The 25734-nt window shown below is 41.7% G+C and overlaps 2 protein-coding genes across 2 annotated transcripts; both read left to right on the forward strand.

Annotated features, from left to right (window-relative positions):
* The first annotated feature begins 9511 nt into the window (after positions 1 to 9511).
* LOC310991358 (natterin-4-like) lies at positions 9512 to 14675 on the forward strand. Its single transcript, XM_083979041.1, has 3 exons — positions 9512 to 9619; positions 9715 to 9799; positions 13076 to 14675. Exons 1-3 carry the CDS (start codon positions 9593 to 9595, stop codon positions 14233 to 14235), a joined length of 1272 nt encoding a protein of 423 aa, XP_083835167.1. The 5' UTR covers positions 9512 to 9592; the 3' UTR covers positions 14236 to 14675.
* Positions 14676 to 15147: 472 nt separating this feature from the next.
* On the forward strand, positions 15148 to 17576 carry LOC310991314 (natterin-4-like). The gene is made up of 3 exons (XM_083978969.1): positions 15148 to 15293; positions 15390 to 15474; positions 16327 to 17576. Exons 1-3 carry the CDS (start codon positions 15288 to 15290, stop codon positions 17475 to 17477), a joined length of 1242 nt encoding a protein of 413 aa, XP_083835095.1. The 5' UTR covers positions 15148 to 15287; the 3' UTR covers positions 17478 to 17576.
* The last annotated feature ends 8158 nt before the right edge of the window (positions 17577 to 25734 follow it).

Here is a 25734-nt window from a genome sequence, read left to right on the forward strand (position 1 = left end):
GATTTTTCGATTTTACATTGACTCAATATGTAAAATAAAAGGTCCCGTGTGAAGGCACCTTTAGAAGGACCATGTTGGGTCGGACCGGGTTGAGAACTCTATAGTCAGCTCCAGAGAAAGGAGCAGCTCCTGCCTGGAGGCGTAGCTCTGGCTCGGCCCGTTACAAGAAAACTGGTTCTTTGGAGGCAACAGAGTTGGACCAGTTAAGAACTGGTACCAGCACCAGGTTCTTTTTGCTGGAAAAGAGTTTATGACTGAGCTTTGACTGGTACTGGTGCCAGACCTGGTGCTGCTGGTGGTGAAACAGAGGCTGGTCCTGGTCCTGGTCCTGGTCCTGGTCCTGGTTCTTGTGCTGGTACTTCTGCTGGTTCTGCTGCTAGTGCTGGTTCTGGTGCTGGTTCTGGTACCCACTTTGGTAATGGTACTGGTTTTGGTACCAGTTCTGGTGTTACTTCTGGTACCGGGTTTGGTACTGGTTCTGGTACAGGTTCTGATGTCAGTTTGGGTACTAGTTCTTAGTTTAGAGTTTAGTACCAGTACCAATTCTGGCAGGCCTACCGGTCCTGTTACTGGTTCTGGTACCGGTTACTTGTTATAGCAATTATGTTTATTGATGTCTTGGGTTTGGGGAATGGGATAAAAATGACAACGGGAATACGTTCCAGATATCGTGAGTCGCTATTGCAGGAAGCTACCCCAGGCCCACATTTCAACCATATTGAAAAATTAAAAAGTAGTTTTGCCGAAAAAATTGCTGTCTACCTATCATCCCAGGGTGTCCAACCTCAGAACACTGACGTGGGAAGAAGCGCTCTAATTGGTGGATCAGCAGACCAATCAGAAGGCCAACAAAGGGTCAATTGTTTATTATCACCTTGATAATAAACATTACCCTGGAGCTGTTGCTGGTGTGCGGACTTTGTGTTTTGCCTATTATTTGCATTTGTTCTCATCTTCCCTCCAATTTGCTGAGGACCCCCTATAGGACCACCTGGTGGCCCCCACTTTGAAAACCACTGCTCTAGGGACTGTAAATGTCTGTATAAAATCTGATGGAAATAGATGAAATAGTTTTTGAGGTGCTTCAGTGAGGCCTGAAATGCTCACAGCTCATGTTTTCTAGTCTCACAAGCAAAAAAAAGAATAAAAAACGAGAATATTTCCCATTTTCCTGCTAACTCACCTGCTTTGTGGGATCAAACCAGCAACCTCACCAGCACTGTAACTGTATTTTGAAATATGTCCCCCCACCCCAATTTCTCTGTGTGGAGGCACACCCACACATTCCCCTCATGGATATGCACTTACCTTATCTATCTATCTATCTATCTATCTATCTATCTATCTATCTATCTATCTATCTATCTATCTATCTATCTATCTATCTATCTATCTATCTATCTATCTATCTATCTATCTATCTATCTATCTATCTATCTATCTATCTATCTATCTACCTATCTACCTACACGACGGTGATTCATCCCGACAGTATAAGTTCAAACAGAGCAGTCACAAAGTTTGGCTGCACTTCTCCTCCAATGACAACGAGTCTCCGCTCCCAGCTGTCGTCCTGAATGTATTACAGTCGGCTCGTGAATATTCATCGCCCCCCCCCCCCCCAATTAGCATATTGCTCAGGACATTAGCATAGGCAGCCACATACACATCATGGGAGGGGAACAGATGAGTCAGACGGCACACAGAGAAGAGAGTGGGCAGATCAGGCCTGGGGGGGGGGGCAGGTCAGCATTCATTACGTCCAGGAGGAGGACGGGTCACAGAAGACACAGGACGCCTTGACAGGGAGAGGAGACGGTTCACCACAGGAACATTTACAGGAAGACCTTTAATTGGTCGAGTCAAACTTTTAAGTTCTCCTGGGCTGTGTCCGAAATACCCCCCTACTCACTATATAGTGACCACGCCATTTTGTAGTGGTGTCCGAATGTTTAGAGATTATTAATGTTCACTATATAGTGCACTGAATCTATTCCACAATTCACCACGAAATGTAGTGAGCATCCGGAGCAAGATATCCCATCATGCATTGCGGTCACGGATCGACGCCGTTACCACAGCGGCCCAGAGCGACCGGTGTAGCTACCAAATAAATGAAGTAGTGCAGCAGCCTCTCAATAAATGTGTCTGGGCTGCCAGTTGTCCGGTCGCGGCTTCCACAGATTCCCACAACAAACGTCGGAGCAAATTTCCTAACAAGTGTTATAAACTGACCACAGACTCTGGATAGCGAGGCTAATTTCTGTTAGCCCGTCTATGGTGTTTTACATTATACATTAGCATTAAGCTAGCTGACTTTATGCTTAGTTGTGACACTGGCTGTGTGTGTTTTGAATGTTGTTTCAAACTACGTGGGTTTGATTGAACATCTTTGATGCTTGAATATATATATTAGTGCTTAATATAGCCTATTGCTTTAGTACTCCTCTTTTTATGTAGGTCTATGCTACACCGGCCGTTACCATGGTTGTATCCATGGTACCTACACCGACCGCTACGATCGCGGTCGGAACGTTTTAATTAGGCGTCGTAATACGTCATTAACTGTGCGGCGGAGTAGTGTCCGAAAGTGTTTTTTTATTTGACCAGTGAGTCCACTATATAGTCACTATATTGAATTCATTATATAGTGAGTAGGGAGGAGGGAATGAGTGAGTGATTTCAGAAACAACCCTGGACGTTTCCCACAGCTTCTCTTCCTGAAGTTAATGAGACACTGAGATTTACTACAGGCTTCACTTGACTCCTCCTCCTGCTGTATTGACGGTACTGAACTGGACTGCAGCTCTGTTCCTTTCTTTTGCCTGTTGTATTTTTACATTACGTAATATGCCAAACAGTTTTTGGCCATAATATTCACTGTTTACCAATGCTAAAAGACCAATATGTCCCAATTCAGGGGCTGCATCCTTCGGAGGACCCAGCCTACGTGGTCTATGGAGGTTAATGGGACGGTCTAGCCTTCGGAGCATTTCCTGATTGTGTCCGGCTACGTTTTCAAGGCAAATGCAGAGATTGCTTGCCGGAAAACTGCCTCCGACAGGAACGCGCATCAGCGATTTTACATGAATTTCCCTCTAAAACAACTCTGTCTGGTAACGTTCTGTTATTATCTCATATGTGCAGGTCACAACTTGTCCACCAGAGCGTTGTGGAGTTGTTGGATTGTGTATTTGATGAGTTTGATGAGGGAAACCAAGAAATCCCATGAGCCTCCGTAGCGTAGCTCTAAGCGGGATCATCCCTATGTTCCCCGGGTCCTATGTTGTATGGGACCGGGGAACATAGGACCCTTTTTCTAAAAAAGGGTCCTATGTTCCCCTCTGTGTCCAGACCAGGGAACCCTTTTTTAGACAAAGGGTGCTATGTTTCGCTTTCCCCCCCTTTTTTGTGACTTTGAGTGAGAAGTGTAATTGCACCATTGGTTGGGTTTAGGCAATGAAGAAAGGAGTTGGTTAAGTTTAGTAAAAAGACCAGGTAGAGGCTAGACAGGCCAGATAGATAGAGAGTCCAGGTAAGTAGAGAGAGTCCATCAACCAGCAACAGTGGGGAACATAGGACTCTTATTTTGAAAAAATAGGTAACATAGGTACGCTCCTGCTCTGAGCAGCTCGCCGCTCTGCTCCACCGTTCTAAAAATAGCTTGCACCGACAATTAAAGGTAACAAACCTACTGCTATGACTATAGGGATTATGGCAATGGGCCAATTTGCCAAAATGTTGAACTATCCCTTTAACGAGCTAACTTGCTCCTCTCATTCAGTTTTAATTAAACTTCAATGAGAGTCTGAAAAATCTGTGTGAACGTGTCACAGTGTTGATGAAAAGACGAAGCGACGGCCTGTAACTTCACCTGTGTAACAGAAACAACTGAAACTTTACATCATCACTTTGACAGGATGTCATTAATTAATGCCACTTAATGGACACACCACATACACACACACACACACACACACACAGACGGAGGCAGCGGGCGTGAGTCACCAGGTGAGACGAGGCTCTGAGATGCAAACGTGCCTAAAGATGAAGCCCGTGCATTTTTCATGGTGAACAACATGGAGCTTCGCTTCTGCGACACGACAATGAGCTCTTATCGTCCTGTGAGCTCAGTGGGGCGTGCGACCACGGGCACAAATGCAATCTGCACCTCGCTCACCGAAACCGATTCAGCTCTGCACCGCAGGAAACAAAGCGTGTCTGTCATAAAGGAGTGACGTGTTTGTCCTGTGTGACATTTGTGCATCAGATCAGGCCTTTGACAATGTGGTGCATTTAAACAAATATCATTCATTTTCAGTGTTGAACTTTAATTTGTAAAAAACTGTTTTTTTTTTCTTTTCTTTCTTTTAGTTTTGAGCTTCAGTTTACTCCAAGTCTGCACCGTTCAAACCACAAAGATGAAGCTGTGGGAGAAATAAATCCTGACTGTGAGTCTGTGACTTCTAACCTCTGAGGTTGACTTGGAGAGAAATCTACTTTAAGGGATTAATAATATATTGTATTCATTTAGAGAGAGAGGGGATGTGAGTATACGATGAAATGATGTGTTTGTGAGGGAGAAAATAACACACACACACACACACACACACACACACACACACACACACACACACACACACACACATGCACACACACACACATGCACACACACACACACACACACACACATGCACACACACAGTGGAGTTACCACCGGGCCTCAGGCTGCTTGTTTACATGTTAGATTAGCGTGCACATGTTAGCATGTTAACACGGACATTATGAGCTCTGAACATTGACACAGATCACCACACGCCAACACGGACGTGACAGCTGCTCATCAAAGAGTCTTGGGCAGTTTGTAGCCCTGAGTTTCGCCTTTCAGGCTGCGGATGCACCAACAACCTCAGACTCACACACACGCGGCTCCACCGACCGACCGTGCTGAACTGACGATGATGGGAGGTTACGCAACGACGACAAGGAAAACCACCACAACATAACAGCTATTGTGAACCTACCAACCCACTATTTTTAAGATCTAATGCATTCAAATTTTCAGATATTGTGTTCCTAAAGACAATGGAAATCATTTTTCAAGTAAAGAACAACAGCCTTCCAGCTTGTATCCTTCAGTTATTTAAATTAAGAAAAGGAAACTATAATTTAAGAGGGTTATTGATTTTTGAAATGTGTAAAGTGAGAACTAATATAAAATACAAATGTGTTTCAGTCTTAGGATTTAAAATGTGGAATAAGCTCAGTGATGAGTTGAAGACATGTAGTTCTTTGTTGAGTTTTAAGAAAGCCTTGAAATGTCAGCCTTGAAAAATCAGCCATTCTGATTTTGATGTTGGTGTTGTGTGACCGAAATAAACAAATTTAAATTTAATTCAATTCAATTCAATTCACATTACAGCCACCAAAAAACTCAAGTGCTGCATTTATATGGTTCTTTACCTCAGAGACAAACCCTAACTCTAAAAGATAAAAAAAAATCTTATATTAGGGTTACTAAAAGTAATACTGAAATACAATAACTTACTCAGAGTAGCCTATTGCTATTATTATTATAGGAGCCTATAATAATCAATAATATTAGATACTGGACAAAAATGGGAAGCCGTGTTTGGGTATGTTTGACATGTGTTTATCTTTCTGTGTGTGTGTGGATGTGTGTGTGTGTGTCCTAACAGGAAGTAAAGTGAGCTCAGAGAACAGTGGCTTCGGGCGGCAGCAGCTCGTTACTGTCGGGGCCTCGTTAAAACCCGGCTCTGATAGCTGAGCTGTATTTAATGAGCTGTTTGCCTGATCGCTGCTGTCACCCTGAGCTGGAGCCGCTCACTCAGCTGAAATGAAGCCCGACGAGACGTTCAAGGACGCGGGAAAGTGCAGCCTCACCTAAAACCCCTCAGACGACCTGTGTGTCCACCACCGTCGGGTCTGCAGAGTCGGCAGCAGCTGCAGGAGCCACGTGACCTCTGACCTCTGATATACATGAACATATACATACAATACATAACATATGGACTTGTTTTTGCTGCTCTGCACTTCACATTGCACTTTATTATCTCACCACAACATCATAGGCCATTTTTTAAAATTATCGTTGATGTCTGTGTCCTCTTTTATGTCATATGTGTGGTAAATGCATGTTGACATTTTTAAATCTTTTTAATTGCACATTTGGAGTTTGGGGAAAAGTAATTTCGATCCCCTGTATAACTGTCAGTTACATTGTGTGATTGACAATAATAATAATCTTATCTATCTATCTATCTATCTATCTATCTATCTATCTATCTATCTATCTATCTATCTATCTATCTATCTATCTATCTATCTATCTATCTATCTATCTATCTATCTATCTATCTATCTATCTATCTGTCTGTTGCTGCCCCCTGCTGTCTGTCTTCTGTAAGTGCACAAAAACTACTACGTCTACTTCTGATATACTTTCAATAGTTGTCACCAGGGGGCATTCACGCGGTTTTTCCTAATTTCTAAAACACTTAATTTCATAGTATGATCATCGAAATTGACTCAATCACCTTCCAAACACATGTTGACTGATACACAATGTGATGCATGAAGGTAAACTGTTCACACTTGATGTTGATGATGAGGGTTGGGGAAGAGGAGGAAGTGCAAGATAGCGAACAGTAATTTCAGATACCTTTAACTGTAATATATCAATAAATTATCAGTAGATGTTGTTGTTAGTGGGGCTCACCAGGTCAGCGTCTTCACATTTGACCAGTTTGTAACAATGAAACAAACTTTTCATTCTTGCGACAATTAAATTACACATAAAAAAATGAGGTTTTGAAACATAAATGACGTTTGAGTCGACAAATGATGCAGTGGAGTTTTGATTAACCACAAAATGGTTACATAACATAAGAAACAAATGAAAACAGATCAATCAATCAATCAATCAATCAATCAATCAATCAATCAATCAATCAATCAATTTGTTTATTTCGGGCATGTCAATTTAAATCATCATCATCACACTTCATCTTAGTTCGAGTAATACAATACACATGGCCGAAAGGGAAAGCGGGAGAAGCAAAAGCTTATCTAGTCCCGCCCCCATTACCCACAGAATAAAATCTTTTTCATAATCAGATCATATCATAATCTTTTTCTTTTGTTTGTTGATCATATTCATGCAGGTTATTTTAGTCAAAAAATGTTGTTAAAACAATTATTTTCTGTGTCATAATAATAAGTCTGGCTCCTCTCACAGTATATAGGCCTACTGTAGCCTATACTGTGTATAACAACTTCATTCACTATTCACAAAAAGTTATGGATATTTGACTTTGGGATCAGACACTTGTTTTTGTTGTGATGTTTGTGGTTAATCACCTTAGAGAACAGCATATGTTACGTTATAAGGACTGAAACATTGAACAGTTGGACATATGCATTCAAACTGTAACCCTGTGGAAATCTTCACACATTAAATTACTAGCTAGATGTAAAAATTAGCATATTTAATGTTACTTTTTAAAAACTGCCAAAATGGTTAAAATTGTATTTAATAAAGTTTAATATACTTTGATTTAAAAAAAAAAAAAAAAAGGGTTAAAAGTGTAATAAATAAGATTAAAATGGTAAGTGAGATGTTAAATATTTCATTTCATGGTGAAAAGGAAGTAGCCTACTGATTGAGGGAAAGGACAGTATAGTACTGGTCCCTCATTGGTTAAACGTGTGTCATTCAAACTGCGGACAGGAAGTGAGAGTGTGTGGTTTGTGTTGCTGTGGATAAACTTCACGGACGAGTCACGTCATCACGGTGAGTCTGTACTGTAATTGTGTTGAGATAAAGTGTGTAGTTTTTACTTTTTAGTATCTAAAAGACTGTCTGCTCTACGTTCGTGGTTCTGTTTCTGATGTAACTGTGCGCACGTTTGTTAGCTTCGTCAGCTAATTCCGATTGTGTTATTAGCATTTGTTACTAAAGCGAATTAGCCTAACTGTTAGCTGCGGTATAGCTAACCCAGCTAATGCTATCGGATGTGACTCATCATTTCAACCATAGACATGTGTAACTAATGTCTATGATTTCAACTCGAGCTGTTGAGGATTCATCTGAAACGCCGTCAGTGTGTGTAACAAGTCATAATTTGGACGTCGTCGAGTCAACGCTGGTTGCTTTGGAGAGATTTTGTGTCTGCCGCCATATTGGACGCTGTTGGACTTGATCTGCACTTGAGGTAGGCCTAGTATCTTTTTTTTTTGTTTCACTGCTCTGTGGACTGATACTATCCTAGCATCAGGCCTGGAGCAGGTTTGTTTTGCTGTCTGTGAGTGTGGGCTCACTGAGTTGAATTTGTTACAGAGAGAATAAGTTTAACTATTTAAGTTGTAAAGGAGTAATTTTGTGGAACTGAAAGAGTACATTTATTATTATAATTTAAATAATGAAAGGTGAACCTATGATCTAAAGTGAAAGATTATTCTTTTGTGACTGTTTGTAATCCCAAGGGGAAGGAAATAAGAGTTTATTTTTTATTTTGCAGCAAAGCTATTAGTTACATATAACTCTAAGTAGATAATGAATTTATGATTTTCTAAAACGGCGATGTTATATTTGTGTTAGTTTTGTCACATGTTCTTGAGTTAAAGATTTTATCATTTCTGCTTTTCATTAGAAAATGAAAAAAAATGAAAAAAGTAACCCAAGACAATTATTAGTGTTATAAGAAGAAGAAGAAGAAGAATAATACGATTAATAAGACTTTATTAAGGACACAATCAGAGGTCCATAGGGACTAAAAATACATCAAAGACAGACAGTAAAAACATGCAACAGTTAAATGTAAAACAAACATCGATCACAAACATACCCATCAATATCAGCCAGATACAGTCCCAGAGGGACAGACATCAGCCCTCACATACAGACTGGAGCACCAGTATAAGTTAGGAAAGAATTAAAAATATTATTTGATGTATTTTATTACCAATTAAAATTAGTTGTTATATGAACTCAGGGTCCCTCTCTGACTTCAAGAGGAACTATGTAAGATTTTTACCTTTTTATTAAGTTTTATTAATGTATTAATCAGCTTTAGAGTAATTGTGGTGGTGACATGATTTGTTCCAGGGAGAATGGAGGCTCTCTGCCTTCTACTTAACGTCTCTGGACCAAAATTCAACCTTGCAAGATTAGAGCCTCCAACCTGGTGTGATAAGACGGGTATACAGTATGATATGTAACGTGATCCTAGAATTGCATTCTCGTCGGCTTTGTTGTAAACAAATGCACATGGACGGGGCGTCAAGGGAGGAGGGTTGGCACAGCGAAAAAGTGACCGGACTCGCACTCACTATTCTCCTTTAGTGAGGAGAAATGGGCCACAAAATGTTTAATTAAGTCAGTCTGTAAAGGTTATATTTAGGTGAAAATTTCATTGGAAAGCTTTTTGTGAGCAGAGTAGATTCAAGTTCCCACAAAGTCCATAATATTCTAGAGAACACACACACATCTTGTTGATTTCTGCTCCTACCTCACTTCTGATTGGTCAGATTTCAGATCAAATCAAAGTACATATTTGTTGAAGCAGCCGTCATGAACCAAACGTGTGGAGTCGTGACAGTTAGTGATTTATAGTTGTTTTTTAAACTCTCAGTAAGTTTTTAAAAACCCTCTGCAGCTACTGATTGTGATCTTTATCTGTGTCCCGTTCCCAGATGAAGCTGTTGTTGCTGCTGCTGCTGCTGACTCTGTCCTCAGCCGGTCTTCAGGACGTCGTGGAGAACTCACAGCGCAGAAATGGTAACGCAAGAAACACAATCACGAATGTCTCTTCAATGTGTCTTCAGAGTAATGTAAACGTACAGTGAAGGAAAACAGTGATGTGATGTAGGACTATCACAGTGACTGAGTGTCTGCTTTTGTTTCTGACAAATATAGTTTCAACTAGCTGTCAGGGTCAGATGAGAAATGTCTTGAGTAGTGAGACACGTGGATATGAAGTTAAATACAACGCAATGAGAAATTGTATGAAAGTGACTGAGAAAAACGGTAAAGAGACAAACTTGAGCCCACAAACACCTGCCAGCTTCGGGTAACTGCTGTTGACTTAAACAAACAAAAAACAGGACAGGCAAAGGGTTGAACCAGGTCAGTCAGTCAACAGGGGTGAGGGCGGAGGAGCGTTGATATCTGCTTTGCTTGGTTTGGGAGGATGTAGATCAGTGATCATCAACTGGCGGACCGCGGGCCGAATCCGGCCCGCCGAACCTTCCAATCCGGCCCGCGACTGAGTTCTAATAGTTAAATAGTAGCTATTATATTTCTCAGTCTCTGTTAGTGTGTGCCTGTAAGTCAATGTGCTGGGATAAGGAAACGCCGCGGTACCCAAAGCCCCGTGCGTAAAAGTTTAGGGAGCTGGCTGGACTGCAGGGTTTCCCAGCCTGCAGAGGCGAGCTGCCGCCGCCTTGGTTAAACCGGGTGTGCACGGGCGGGCCATGTAGCGTCTTTTGCGCACTCAAACCCATTCAGTGTAGATGCGTGTCATGCACGTTCACAACCCAAAAACGATGCGGTAGCAGCGCGTGTTTGATGCCACTCGGTTGTTGTCTTTTTGTGCACGTCCGTGGCGCACAGCTGCGCGGACCTGCTTCTCCCTCCGGTGTTCAATTCAAAAAATGTTATTTATCCCTGAGGGGCAATTGTCCCGGTTCCCCCTCGGCCTGTGTCTCTCCTACTGTTTCCCACTGAGCTCTGCCTGTGTGTGGAAAAACGTCGCCTCCGAGATGTAGAATGTGTATTAGAGAAACACTACTGACTACTCAGGACTACTGACTTATATCATCAGAACCGATTGTCAGCCTCCTTTCATATTTAGGCTGAAAATCACAGGTCAAGTCAGCAGTGTAAAGCTCCAGCATTTGGGAGGATCTGAAAGTCCAGCTGTCAAGATTTTTCATTTTATATCATTCCAAACACCAAAGATATGTATCAATGAAAATTATGAGTTTACAGGTAAAATAGAATATGAACAAATACATTATTAGGCAAAAGGGTGAATTTAATTTCAATCTCAGCCTATTTGAATGTCCGGCCCCCAAGGTGTCTGTTGAGAAAGATTCTGGCCCTTCAACAAATATAGTTGATGACCCCTGATGTGGATGGATGGATGGATGGATGGATGGATGGATGGATGGATGGATGGATGGATGGATGGATGGATGGATGGATGGATGGATGGATGGATGGATGGATGGATGGATGGATGGATGGATGGATGGATGGATGGATGGTCAGATGCTACATGAACTAATGAAGCCTCTTGGATGGGAAGTGAAACGTCTTCCTAGACAAATAACCAAGTCCAGTTGCATTCGATTTAAATTTCCTTGAGATAACTATGACCTGGACAAATGAGAATATTCACAGGCTTATTGACCCCTTGCACGTGACGTCACGTTCCACTCGCGGTAGCTCCGGACGCCATGATGGACGGCAAAAGAACAGTGAACGTCAATGTAATTGAATGGGCGCGTTATAGTTTTATGACATACCGTGGTTGTAGGGTTTCCCCTCCTTTTCCACTGAGCTGGTTCCAGTGCTGGTTCGGAGCCAGAGCCTGACTAGCACCGGTTCTTTGCTTTTCCACCGCTTAAAAACCGGATATTGGTTCTTAAAACTGTTCCCAAGCACCAACTCCTTGCTGGGCTAGAGCTAAGAACCGGGGGCTGGCCACTGGCAGCGGGGTTACATGAGCAACAGGACCAGTGTGAAGATATACAGACACGTTATCGATGCCATTATAAGTTATCTACAGTATAGTCGATGTAAACACAGTTGAAGCTAACTAGCTGAGCTACATGCTGTGGCTAACAACAGCTAACGCTTGTAGTAAACATAGCACCGCCACAACGTAGTTGCCGCCGGCGGACGGATCGCGGCGATTACAACGAAGACGGCTTCTCGTTTTCTTTTATTTTTCAGCCGGCTTTAATCAGAGAATGATCACTAATTATACAGACGTCGGGTCAGGTCTTCAACACCCACGGGTCGGACCAGGTTTTACTTTCCAGGTCTGTTAACTGTAGTTAGCAGCAGCAAAGACAGCAGCAGCTGCTGTATGGGGAGTGTGGCACTGACTGACGTTATGGCTCCTTAGCAGTGGAAAAAGCACAGAAAACTGAGATATTCTACGGTGAATAACAAAAAAACAAACGGATTATTGCAACGGGTGTGTAGATATTCTATTTAAAATAAGTGATAATGCTGTGAGGTTGTAGTGTGAAGTGATCGAGCCACATTGTTGGACGGCACCCATACACAGTACATTATCACTGAACACTTTCTGCCGTCCGTCATGGCGTCGCCTCTCGCGTAACGTTCTAATTGTGACGTAGCTGCAAGGGGTCAATAGATAGTGTTTCTCATTAACTGACAAGACTATGATGGCCCGACACACTCTCACAGAAAAAAATGTGCTCGTTAGTATAAATTCTCTCTCATGCACAAAAAGTGGTATGGATGGATTTGGGCAAGGATCAGACAAAGATTTCCATCAAGTCAGATATATCCGGGTATGATTGAACCTTTCCAAGCAAAAAATATTTATTGACCACAGCGCAGGGTCTGAAAGGACAAGAGAATGGGGTGTATATGAATAAAGAAAAGATTTAAAACGCTCTTTGTGTCTCAGTTGAGATACTTCAGTCAGCACATTGGTCATACAGTACACTCATTGGCCTGGTTTGTGATTTTAGGTTATCTGAACACTGCTGTAATGTGTGATCTTCACTTCCAAAATATCTACGAACTACTTCAATCACTTCACTTGGAAAAGACGATTTTTACTTCTAAGTTTACAAAATACATTTTTGGGCCCTTCCGTTCTGTTCTGTAGTCAAGATGGCGACTGTTGACGGTCAGAATTCCAGAAGCAATCCATTGACCATTTTGTGTGACCATGTGGGCATTATGTGAACTGACACAGATTAAGTCAGAACCATCTTCTGAATGTTTGTGTTGTCAACAATCCTGAATAAAAACAACCTGTCATTTCATTGTTCCCTTTCTTTCATACAGTTTCCTTGCTGAAGACAAATCCAAAGGACAGAGTTCCTGAGATCAAAGCTAACATATCAACACTAACAGATCAACGTCTTCCATCTCCTCGAAGGAAAAGACAGACTGAGCCTTCCTCCTCCACGTTTGATACAAATAACAAACTGAAATGGCAGCCCTGGAGTGGCACCATCCCCAAAGAAGCTGTTTCAATTGACAACACATATGCTGATCGCAAAGATTATATCTGCAAATACAAGTGCCATGCTGGCTTCCACAATCCAGACTTGGGTTCTTACTGCCACTACCCCCAGAGCGGTCAAGTGCACAAAGACCCCTTGTTTGATATCCTTGTGAATGAAGACAATTTTGAGATGCTGGAGTGGAAAGCAGGTCACGGGGGTTCAGTACCCCTCCATTCGGTCGATACCTGTTCTAATAATAAAATCTATGTCGGGAAAAATGAGTATGGCCTTGGGAAGTTGCGTCCTAGTTACAAGGGCTTCCGCCTTCCCTGGAAAGCTACGGAGTATAAGTACGATAACTACCAGGTCCTGACCATACGTCATGATGTTAAGAAAGAGCACCTTTTCAACGTTAAGTACAACAACAAGGCTAGCGTCACCCAGTATCCTCCAGAAAGCATGCGCATACTTACGATCGACAATCATGAGTGTAGTTCAGTGTCTAAAACAATTAATTTCAATAGGACATATCAGGTAGAGAGAAGGTGGGACATTCACTCTTCTGCTTTGTTTAGTGAAAAGAGATCGGTCTCAGCTGTAGTACCAGTCATGAAGGTGGCCACTGCAGAAGATCCCACCACTCTGCCAAAGAACCTAACTGTGGAGGTAATGCTGGAGTCGTCATTCATACACTCTGGTGCAGTAAATATTACAGAGGACTTCAGCCAATCCACCTCTATTAACGTCACCGTCCCACCAAAACATAAATGCAGTATCTATGTGATGGTATACAAGTACAAGGTAAACCTCCCGTTCACCGCACACCTCAAGCGCACATACAGCGATGGAGAGAGCACATGGATGAATGTCAATGGGACCTATGAAAACGTCTGGACTGAAGAAATCCAAGTTGTAGTGGGCCGATGCAAACCTGAAACTAAGGCAGAACCTTGTCTCGAAAATCCTGGTCTTAATGTATCATGTAGCACACCATAAAAACATGTGAGAATAATTCCCTGTGCATACTGAATGTCTGAAACATGAAAATATTTCCTGTGAGAATTTGAAAAGAATAAAAGTTCTGCTGCTACTTTTCATGTGTGCACTCTGTTAATATAATGCACTATGCACACATACAAAAATTGTTACCTGTCATAAAATCATGCAAGTCATTTATATGGTAGAATGTAAACATCTGCTGCATGTGTACTGTATGTAGTTTCAGCAAAATCGAATACACCCATGGTCAATATCACTAATTGTGATCTTTGTTGAAATTCAAGAAGAATGAAGATAATGCATTCAAAATACAGACATTTTCTTTGTTCCAATGTATTTTCTAACCAAATGCAAAACAATGTGCGATCTATAAGGTACAATCAAATCAAATTGAGCAAACAAGTCAGAAATGATCCTCTGTGTCCTTTGAAAAATAACCAGAACTTTCTTTTTACATTAAAGGCTTTGTGTGAAATCTGGCACCTTGACAGTGAACTACAAAACATAATCTATTTTGTAGTTTTTTCTTTTGACCACTAAGAATCAGTTAAACTGACACCCCTGCAAAAAATAAACTCTCATGTGTTTAAAGTGCACAAACAAACAAGACTGTAAAGAAATAACATTAAAGAAAAAGTGATAAATCTAACATTTGTCTCTATAACTAAAGAGGACATTACATGGCCTTCCTTGATTCTTACCTGCAGCTTAAAACAACCATAACTTGGTAATATTTATATATAAATAATGTGCCCATACGCATTTGTGTGTGTGCGTGTTTGTAAATTATGTATTCACCTTGGATTTTGAGGATGTATGTGATAGGAACTTGTTTTTTCTTGGCACAGCAGAGACAAATCTACACAATGCGGCTGTGCAACAAAATTCAAGTCCGCACAAAGTCCATAATACCTGGACAACACACACACATCTTGTTGATTACTGCTCCCACCTCACTTCTGATTGGTCAGATTTCAGATCAAATCAAAGTACATATTTGTTGTCTCTCGGCCTTGAAGCAGCCACATGAACCAAAGCCGTGTGGAGCCATGACAGTGAGTGATTTCAGTCTTTTTTTTAAAATTCAAAGTAAGTTTTAAAAACCTTTCTCCAGGTACCGACGGTGATTTTTATCTGTGTCACATTTCTAGATGAAGCCATTGTTGTTGCTGTTGCTGCTGACTCTGCCCTCAACCAGTCTTCAGGACGTTGTGGAGAACTCACAGCACAGAAATGGTAACACGAGAAACAGAATCAAATGTCTTCAATGTGTCTTCAAAGTAACATAAACGTACAGCAAAGGAAACAGTGATGTGATGTAGGACTATCACAGTGACTGAGAGTCTGCTTTTGTTTTTGACAAAGATAAAAGCTGTTTTAACTAGCTGTCGGAGTCAAGTGTGAAAACATCTTGAGTAATGAGACATGTGGATATAAAGTTAAATCAAACGCAATGAGAAATTGTATCAAAGTGACTGAGAAAAACGGTAAAGAGACACACTTGAGTCCACAAACACCCGCCAGCTTCTGGTAACTGCTGTTGACTTGACAAACAAACAAAAAAAACAGGACAGGCAAAGGGGTGAACCAGGGAAATTCATGACAATCCGTGACATGTTGCAACAGGACTCCAAAAGGGAAGGCCAATAATGAAGGGGGAGGCTGAAGGGGGGGGGGGGGACTTGACTGGGGCCAGAGTTGAAAAGTCACTACTTTTTCTCGACCTTGATGTAAAACGCCACAAGGTTAAAGGTAGAGTCTGTAGATTTGTTTTTATTGAATTTGGTAAACACAACATTCAAACTGGGCCTCTCCTCTCGGGCTCAACTGTGCAAGCCTCCTGCCCCTGATAGCAGCAGCAGGAGCAGTTGTCAGGACTGCAAAGAAAAGAAAATATAGACAGTAGCCTCGATGGCTATGCTGCAACGAGTAGGAGGGCGGTCGCGGTGAGCACAGAGGCAGGTGCTAGTGGCGCTGCTAGCTTCCACAGCTAGCGGGTGCTAGAGGTGTTGGCTAGTGGCCACTGGTAGCGCTTGTGGCAGCTAGACCGCTAACCTTTTATTTCTTTGTTCCCTTTCTTTAACACAGCTTCCTTGCTGAAGCCAAATCTAAAGGACAGAGTTCGTGTAGCTAGCACATCAACACTAACAGATCAACGTCTTCCATCTCCTCGAAGGAAAAGACAGACTGAGCCTTCCTCCTCCACGTTTGATACAAATAACAAACTGAAATGGAAGCCCTGGAGTCGTACCGTCCCCAAAGATGCTGTTTCAATTGACAACACATATGCTGATCGCAAAGATTATATCTGCAAATACAAGTGCCATGCTGGCTTCCACAATCCAGACTTGGGTTCTTACTGCTACTACCCCCATAAAGGTGAAGTGCACAAAGATCACTCATTCGATATCCTTGTGAATGAAGACAATTTTGAGATGCTGGAGTGGAAAGCAGCTCAAGGGGGTTCAGTGCCCCTCCATTCAGTCTATACCTGTTCTAATAATAAAATCTATGTCGGGAAAAATAAGTATGGCCTTGGGAAGGTGCATCGTGACAAGGGCTTTCACCTTCCCTGGAAAGCTACGGAGTATATGTACGACCACTATCAGGTCCTGACCATACGTCATGATGTTAAGAAAGAGCACCTTTCCAACGTTAGGTACAACAACAAGGCTAGCGTCACCCAGTACCCTCCAGAAAGCATGCACATGTCTACGATCGTCAATCATGAGTGTAGTTCAGTGTCTAAAACATTTAGTTTTGAGAAGACATATCAGATAGAGAGAAGGTGGGACATTCACTCTTCTGCCATGTTTAGTGAAAAGAGATCGGTCTCAGCTGTAGTACCGGCCATGAAGGTGGCCACTGCAGAAGATCCCACCACCCTGCCAAAGAACCTAACTGTGGAGGTAATGCTGGAGTCGTCAGTCAAGCATTTTAATGCAGTGAAGGATACAGAAAACTTAAGCCAGTCCCCTTCTATGAACCTTGCCATCCCACCAAATCACTTCAGCAGAGTGTATGTGATGGAATACAAGCACAAGGCAAAACTCCCATTCACTGCACACCTCGAGCGCACATACATCAATGGAGACAGCACATGGATGAACGTCAATGGGACCTATGAAACCATCTGGACTGGAGAAGTCCAATTTGTAGTGGACCGATGTAAACCCGTAGCTGATGCAGAACCTTGTCCTGATAATCCTGATACTGATCTATCATGCAACACACCGTAAAAACAAATGTGAGAATAATTCCATGCACATACTTAATGTATGAAACATGTTGAATATTTCCTGTGAAATTTTGAAAAGAATAAAAGTTCTACTAAAGTACTACTTTCATTTGTGCACATTTTTTAAGACATTTATATGGTATAATGTAAACAACTGCTGTATACAAATACAAGAAAAAGTATGAACCCTTTGGAATTTCCTAGTTGGTCATAAAATGTGATCTGATCTACATCTAAGTCACAAGTATTGAACATATCCATTAAACTTTAACAGTGCTGGTGGAAAAAGTAAGCAAATCCTTGGATTTAATAACAGTTTGAACTTCCTTTTTCAGCAATAACTTCAACCAAGAGCCTCTGATAGCTGTTGATCAGACCTACACAACACTCAGGACGAATTTTGGACCATTCCCCCTTCCTTACAAAACTTCTTCAGCTCAACTATGTTCTTTGGATGTCTGGTGTGAATGGCTCTCTTGAGGTCATTCCACAGCATCTCTAATAGGATTCAGGTCTTGGCCACTCCAAAAGGTGGATTTTCTTTTTTTGAAGCCACTTTGTCGATTTACTGTCGTTGTCCTAGTGCATCACCTAACTTTTACTGAGCTTCAGCTGCCAGATATAGTTACCCTGACATTGTCCTAGGATGCCTTGATACACTTGGGAATTCATTTTGCTCTTGATGATGGCAAGTTGTCCAGGCCCTGAGGCAGTGAAGCAGCCCTAAACCATGATGTTTTGACGCAATATGTAGAACTGTGTGTTCTTCACAAAAAACTAAATTTTAGTTTTATCAGTCCACAAAATATTTTCCTAGTAGTGTTGTCCAGTGTCAAAGTGCTCTTTGGCAAACTTCAGGCATGTTTGTTTGTTGTTTGTTTTTGTTTTGTTTTTTGGGGGGGTCGGGGGGGGATTTCAAACAGTTCACATACTTTTTCTTGCCACAGTAGGCTATACTGTATACCAAGGAAACTTCTTTCTCGTCAAAGTATAAATCTATACAATGTGGCCATAAATCAAGGCCCTACAACGTCCGTTCAAAGTACAATGTTTGTTGAAGCAGCCACATGAACCAAACGTGTGAAGCCATGGCAGTGAGTGATTTATAGTTGTCTTGGTACGGGAAGAAAGCAGGACTGGAGCATGACTTGAATTTTCCCAAGACCATACAAAGTTATGGGAAATTTAACTTTTGGGTGAAATTTATGGAAGATGTAAAAAAGTTCATACTATTGTGATATTATATCATAGGGCATTAAAGTTATTTCTTCATCTCAAACAGTATATTGAAACATTATCTATGTATCCCAGTTGTCACCAGGGGGCGCTTGTGGTTATCTATAATTCAACTACAGTTTTTCTGAATTGATAAAACACTTAATTTATTTGTGTGGTCATGTAAACAGAATCATCTCCTTCAAAACACATGTTTAGACACACTGTGCATGCATGAAGATAAAACTGGTAAAACTGTTCACAGTTAATGTTGATGATGAGATGGTACCAGACTAAGTCAGAGGTCGATGAAGTTTGTTGAAGAGGAAGAGAAAGAGCTAGACAGCAGACACCTTTAACTGTAATATGTCAATAAATGTAAGTGGAATGACAGAGAGGCTCACCAGGTCAACATCTTCACATTTGATAAGTTTGCCTGAAACAACAACAAAACAAACTTTCTAGCACAAATTCAAGACAATTATACATTATCTAGGTCAAGTTCATGTAATAGCAACACATCCTTCTCATACTAGCAGGGAAGCGACAGCCATGCCCTCCCTCAGACTGATTTCTGCTTTCGGGGCTCTCTACCGTGGAAAAACATCTTCGGGTTGTTGGCATTTCTACCTGTAGCTAGGAGACGCATTGCTCCTCCTTTTGTGGAGCTGATAGGTTTAAAAACAATTTAAAGTTTGGGTGTAACGGACATGTAATGTAGCCTACATGTACAAGTTACACACCATATCTTTAATGACAGGACAAGTTCACGGTCAACTTTTAATTAGACTTTCTCTCACAGGTGACAAATACACATTATGAAAAAGGACAGGCAAATAATTTATATTTTTATTTTCATTCATTGGTGGAACGGTGTGGTAGTTGGCACAGATTGCCTTCTAGCAAGAAGTTTCGGGATTCAGTTCCTGGGCCAAGGGCCTTTCTGGATGGAGTTGAATGTTCTCCCTGTGTTTGCATGGGTTCTCTCCCACAGCGCAAGGTAGCACTAGGTTGACTGGCCACTTGAAATAGTGCTGTTAAGCATATAATAATATGAGTAGCAAAGCCATGTTAAATAAGTCACGCAGTGACGTCATACGAGAACAGATGTACCTGCGAGATTACGTTGTTGTGAGCATGCGCAATAAACGGTCAGTGAGAGAGTTCTTCCGGACCAGAAAGAAGCATGGTTGTCTGTCCATTTCTCCCGTGAATAATAACTACTTTGGTGACTGTCTTACGATAGACTGCTGCAGAGATGTCTAGTAGTGCTACAGGTTATGGGCCCAGTCATGCAGGCCAAAGGTGGTTCAGACTTTTATTCGACGGTGATGAGAAAAGTTACGAGCTCTGGGAAACAAGGTTCCTCGCGCACATGGAGTTGCGCGGCCTCAGACAAGTTATCCTGGAGGAGCCGGTGATAGACGAGGAAGACGAAGAAGCTCTCGCGGAAGATGAGACAAAGAACGGAGAGGCATTTGCGGAGCTGGTGCAATGCCTGGACAACAAAAGTTTGTCGCTGATAATGAGAGACGCAAAACGTGACGGGAGAAAAGCACTGGAGATTCTCCGCCAGCATTATGCAGGAAAAGACAAACCACGAGTGGTGAGTTTGTATTGTGAACTTTCCTCGCTCCACAAAGCGAGCAATGAAACAGTCACGGACTATATTATTCGAGCAGAGACTATATTCACGTCATTGAGAAGAGCAGACGAGCATATTAGTGATGGACTTCAGATAGCCATGGTGGTAAAGGGGCTACCTGACTCCTACAAGCCGTTCGTCGTGCATATCACCCAGACAAATGATGAAATAACTTTCGGCGAGTTTAAAACGAAACTGCGAAGTTATGAAAGTACTGAGAAATACGGGAGGAGTGACGTGAATGCGGACGGAGACAACGTGATGAAAACAAGCGGGACAACGCGGACGCGTGGAAGAGGGCGAGAAAGGAAAATGGACCTGGCTGACGTCGAGTGTTACACGTGTGGTAAAAAGGGACACATGGCCAGGACATGCCCTGACGATTACCAGGCGAGGAGAGAGGAACGGAAATGGGACACGCCACAGCGGAGAAGGGGGCGCGGACGCGGACGCGGACGCGGCCATGACCATGTGAGGAAAGCTGATGGAGAGACGGAGACAGAGCCTACATTTTTCTGTTTCAAGCTAAGTGACTGTCATACACAAAGAGCATACAAGAAAGGTTTCATGGTCGACAGCGGCGCCACAGCACACATGATCAACGACGCCACAAAGTTCAAGACAGTTGATAAAAGCTTCAGACCTGAGGACCACAAGATTGAGCTTGCAGATGGGACTAAGGTGAGCGGGATGGCAAAGATGAGAGGAGACGCCGAAGTCTACTTGCTGGACAGCGAGGGACGACAGGTGAAAACGAGGCTCAAGCAGGCACTCTACATCCCATCGTTTCCACAAAACATCTTTTCAGTCAAAGCTGCAACAGCCAATGGAGCCGAGATCCGCTTCAAGGACGGTGATGACTGGCTGGTCCACAAGGATGGCACCAAGTTCAAAATGGATGTGTATGGTAGGATGTATTACCTTAGCACAGTAGAAGATGTAAATGTCGATGAAGTGTATGGTTGTCACGATATCCAAACATGGCATAAAATATTAGGTCATTGCAATTTTGATGATGTTGCAAAATTAGAAAAAGTGGTTGAAGGGATGTCAATAAGAGGTAAACGTGACAAACCCAATCAGAACTGTGAAATATGCACACAGGGCAAGTTTACACAGAGCAGAAACAGACAAGCAGATGCTAAAGCTACAACTGTACTAGAGTTAGTACACACAGACCTATGCGGCCCCATAGAGCCAGCAGATAAAGATGGATACAAGTATGCAATAGCATTTACAGATGATTACAGTGGGATGATTTTTCCATACTTTATCAAAGCAAAAAGTGACACAACAAAAGCTACAGAAAAATTTATAGCAGATGTAGCCCCATACGGAAAGATAAAGTGCATAAGGAGTGATAATGGCACAGAGTTTACCGGGCAGGAGTTTCAGTCCTTGCTTAGGAGTAATGGGATAAGGCACGAGACAAGTGCACCCTACTCACCCCATCAAAATGGGACTGCCGAAAGAGGTTGGAGAACCTTATTTGAAATGTCACGATGCATGCTATTGGAGAGTAACCTCCCAAAGCAATTATGGACATACGCTGTACAGACAGCAGCTCAAACTCGCAACAGGTGTTACAGTAAGCGGCTAGAGCAGACACCTTACCGTGTTTTCACAGGAAAAACACCTAACCTATCTAACATGAGGATATTTGGCTCTGAATGCTACATATATAAGCAGGATAAGAGGAAGTTGGACTCCAGATGTGAAAAGGGAATCTTTGTAGGCTATGATAAATATAGTCCAGCATATAACGTGTATTATCCTGAGACAGGAAAAGTCCTGAAACACAGGCTGGTGAAGTTCTTAACAAAAGGTAGCACAGATAGCCAGACTCAGACAGTTTGTGACATAGGGGACGACATTGAGAGTTACAGAGATGCACCACAGGAAATAATCAACCAGGGTCAGGGACAGCCTAAAGAGAGTAAGGAGTCCAGTGTTGAAGAAACTACTGAGGCAGGTCCAACCCAGACAGATAGTATTCTGAGAGAACAGGGAGAAAGATATCCTACAAGACAAAGAAAGGCTCCAGATTACTTAAGAGAGTACCAGTGTAAAGCTGAGTGTAATGATGACAAAAGTGAAAATATAGATTATTTCTACAGAGTAACTTATGGTGTACCTAAAACATTTAAAGAGGCAATGGACTCTAAAAAGTCAAAAATGTGGACTGAGGCAATGAAAGAAGAGATGAACTCTTTGACAGAGAATGACACTTTCACTTTGACCCCACTACCAAGAGGCAAACAAGCAGTGGGAGGTCGCTGGGTTTACGCAGTGAAAGAAAGCCCAGATGGATCTGAGACTTGTAAAGCTAGATATGTTGCGAAAGGATATGGTCAAGTGGAAGGAATTGACTATAAAGAGACTTTTTCACCAACAGCCAACATGACCTCTGTCCGAACATTAATGCAGGTGGCTGTACAAGAGGATCTTACCCTACACCAAATGGACGTAAAGACTGCTTACCTCCATGCCCCGATGGACTGTGAGGTATATATGGAGCAACCTGAAGGTTTTGAAATCGAGTCAAAAACAGGAGAACACTTAGTGTGTAAACTCAACAAATCACTGTACGGTTTAAAACAGTCCGGGCGTAACTGGAACATGTTACTGCATGAGCACCTTACAGAAAATGGTTTTGTACAAAATGATGCTGATCATTGTGTCTACAGCAAGAAATCTGAAAATGAGAAAGTGATTCTGTTAGTGTGGGTAGACGACTTAATCATAGCAGCGAGTAACAACACCCTACTCAGTGATGTAAAAGAAATGTTGAAAAGAAGGTTTAAGATGAAAGATATGGGTCCACTTAAACACTTCCTGGGTATCAACTTTGAACAAAGTGAGGGAGAGATCAAAATGACTCAAAAGAGACACATAGAGAAAATGTTAGCAAAGTTTGGAATGTCTGAATGCAAACCAAGATTCACTCCGTGTGAACAAAAGTTAAACTTTGACAATGAGGGTGAAATTATTGACTCAACAGGATACAGAGAGATAGTAGGTAGTTTGATATACATTATGACATGTACTAGACCTGACCTGAGCTGGGTTGTCAGTAAACTATCACAACACCTAGCAGAACCCAGGCAGCAGCATTGGACTGCAGCAAAACACCTACTGAGGTACTTAAAGGGTACTATAGATCAAGAACTACACTACCAAAAATGTGAGGAAAACCTACAGCTTGAGGGATACAGCGATGCTGATTGGGCAGCTGATAAAAATGATAGGAGAAGCACAACTGGATATAGTTTCAGCTTGACTAAGAATGGTCCAGTTATATCTTGGAAAAGTAGGAAGCAGCCAACTGTGGCACTATCTACCTGCGAAGCTGAGTATATGGCACTAGCAGCCACTACTCAAGAAAGTATGTACCTTGTACAACTACTTAAAGGGATAGATAGTAGTAACCAGCATATACCAGTCAAGATATATGAGGATAATCAGGGAGCGATAGCTTTATCTAAGAACCCAGTATGCAGGCAGAGAAGCAAACACGTAGATATAAAGTATCACTTTGTACGGTCTGCACACATGGAAGGGAAAATATCAATAGAGTATTGCCCTACTACAGACATGGTAGCTGATGTACTTACAAAGCCAGTGACAAAGGCTAAACTTGAGAGGTTCAAGGAGTATTTGTTTGGAGAGTAATGTGAACTGGAAAATGTGAATGTTTTTGAAGTTTTCAGAACACTGCCAGTATGCAAAATGTTTTATGTTGGGGTTATATATACTGTATGTATATATATATATTTGTTTATTTGCATTTGTTTATTGCTATAGAGAGTTATAAACATGTCCTTGAGTGGGAGTGTTAAGCATATAATAATATGAGTAGCAAAGCCATGTTAAATAAGTCACGCAGTGACGTCATACGAGAACAGATGTACCTGCGAGATTACGTTGTTGTGAGCATGCGCAATAAACGGTCAGTGAGAGAGTTCTTCCGGACCAGAAAGAAGCATGGTTGTCTGTCCATTTCTCCCGTGAATAATAACTACTTTGGTGACTGTCTTACGATAGACTGCTGCAGAGATGTCTAGTAGTGCTACAAGTGCCTACGTAAATGTGAGTGTGTGTGTATGTTGTTTGTCTTTATATGTCGCCCTGACCAGGGTGTACCTTACCCATGCCTTATTGCTGCGTTTCCATGGTCAGCTTTGGTACCAAGTACGATTCTGGAGGTTGTTTCAATAACATGATAGTACCGCCTTTGATGTTGATTTGATTTGAAAATCAATTGGAGTAGGGAGTCAACAGATAGATTGGATAGGTGGAAGTTGTTTCCATTACAGGATAGCACCGCCTTTGGAGTGAGTTGATTGATAGATGGATTAATATTAATGTAATTATTGAAATGTGGTGATATCTGTAGAGCCCAGAGGCACCTTATGTGTCATTAAGATGTGGACATTATGAAATCAGATCTGTTTTCATAAATCCATATTAAAGCGCTATATAAATACAGACCATTTACCATTTACCATCCAAACCTTTTTTGAGGGACAGTTCCTGTTCTGTATCTACTCAAAGGTTATCAATAACACAACTCAAACACTAAGGAGCACAGAATCAAGACAAACAGACCAGTTCAGAGGTTCCCAGTCTCCCAGTCTGTGTGCTGGCGACCTCTGGTGGCACAACAAGTATTGCATGCTGGCTGACAAATCATTACGTTTTGAAATGTTTTAAAAGCAAAATAATATATACTAATACATAGTTTTGTCACATGTTAAAGCCCGTCACTGTGCGAAGCCAATAATAAGAAGCTGAATGTTGTCACCACTCAGACCACAGTACTATAATAAACAAGTGTATGTGGTAAAAGATGACGTCCACTCTTTTCTTTTTCGTCGCAGTGTTGTCTGTTATGTATTTTTGGCAAAAATTCCCACCACAAACCTCCTTCCCTGTCCCAGAATAACCCAACAGAAACCTGTAAACATTAGCAAAACACATTAATGATACTTATCTGTATTTCACCTGTAACTTAATCTTGGGCCGAGGACGGAGCGAGCAGGAACAGTTACAGCAGCACCAACACTAACAGCCTCATCTGGACTAAAGATACAGAACAAAATACAAGGTCAGAATCAAAAACAATTGTGACAAAGATTATTGTCCTATAATCGAAGTGTAAATCTTTATATCAGTCCACAAAGATACAATTGTCGTTCTCTAAACTGTAGTTTATTAACCCATTGAGTTTCATTTGTTTTTCTCCTGCTAGAAACTTCCCCAAACATCAAAATTTTGCAATCCAGATAAAATACATGTAATTGAATGTACTCACTGCTGTGGTCACAGCGTGTCACCAAGTTTATACACCAGTTTAACTTTACTCTTATCTTATAGCGCTCTGAATATTGACCCATGT

The sequence above is a fragment of the Trachurus trachurus genome (assembly GCF_905171665.1).
Source record: "Trachurus trachurus genome assembly, chromosome: 9".
NCBI lineage: Eukaryota > Metazoa > Chordata > Actinopteri > Carangiformes > Carangidae > Trachurus > Trachurus trachurus.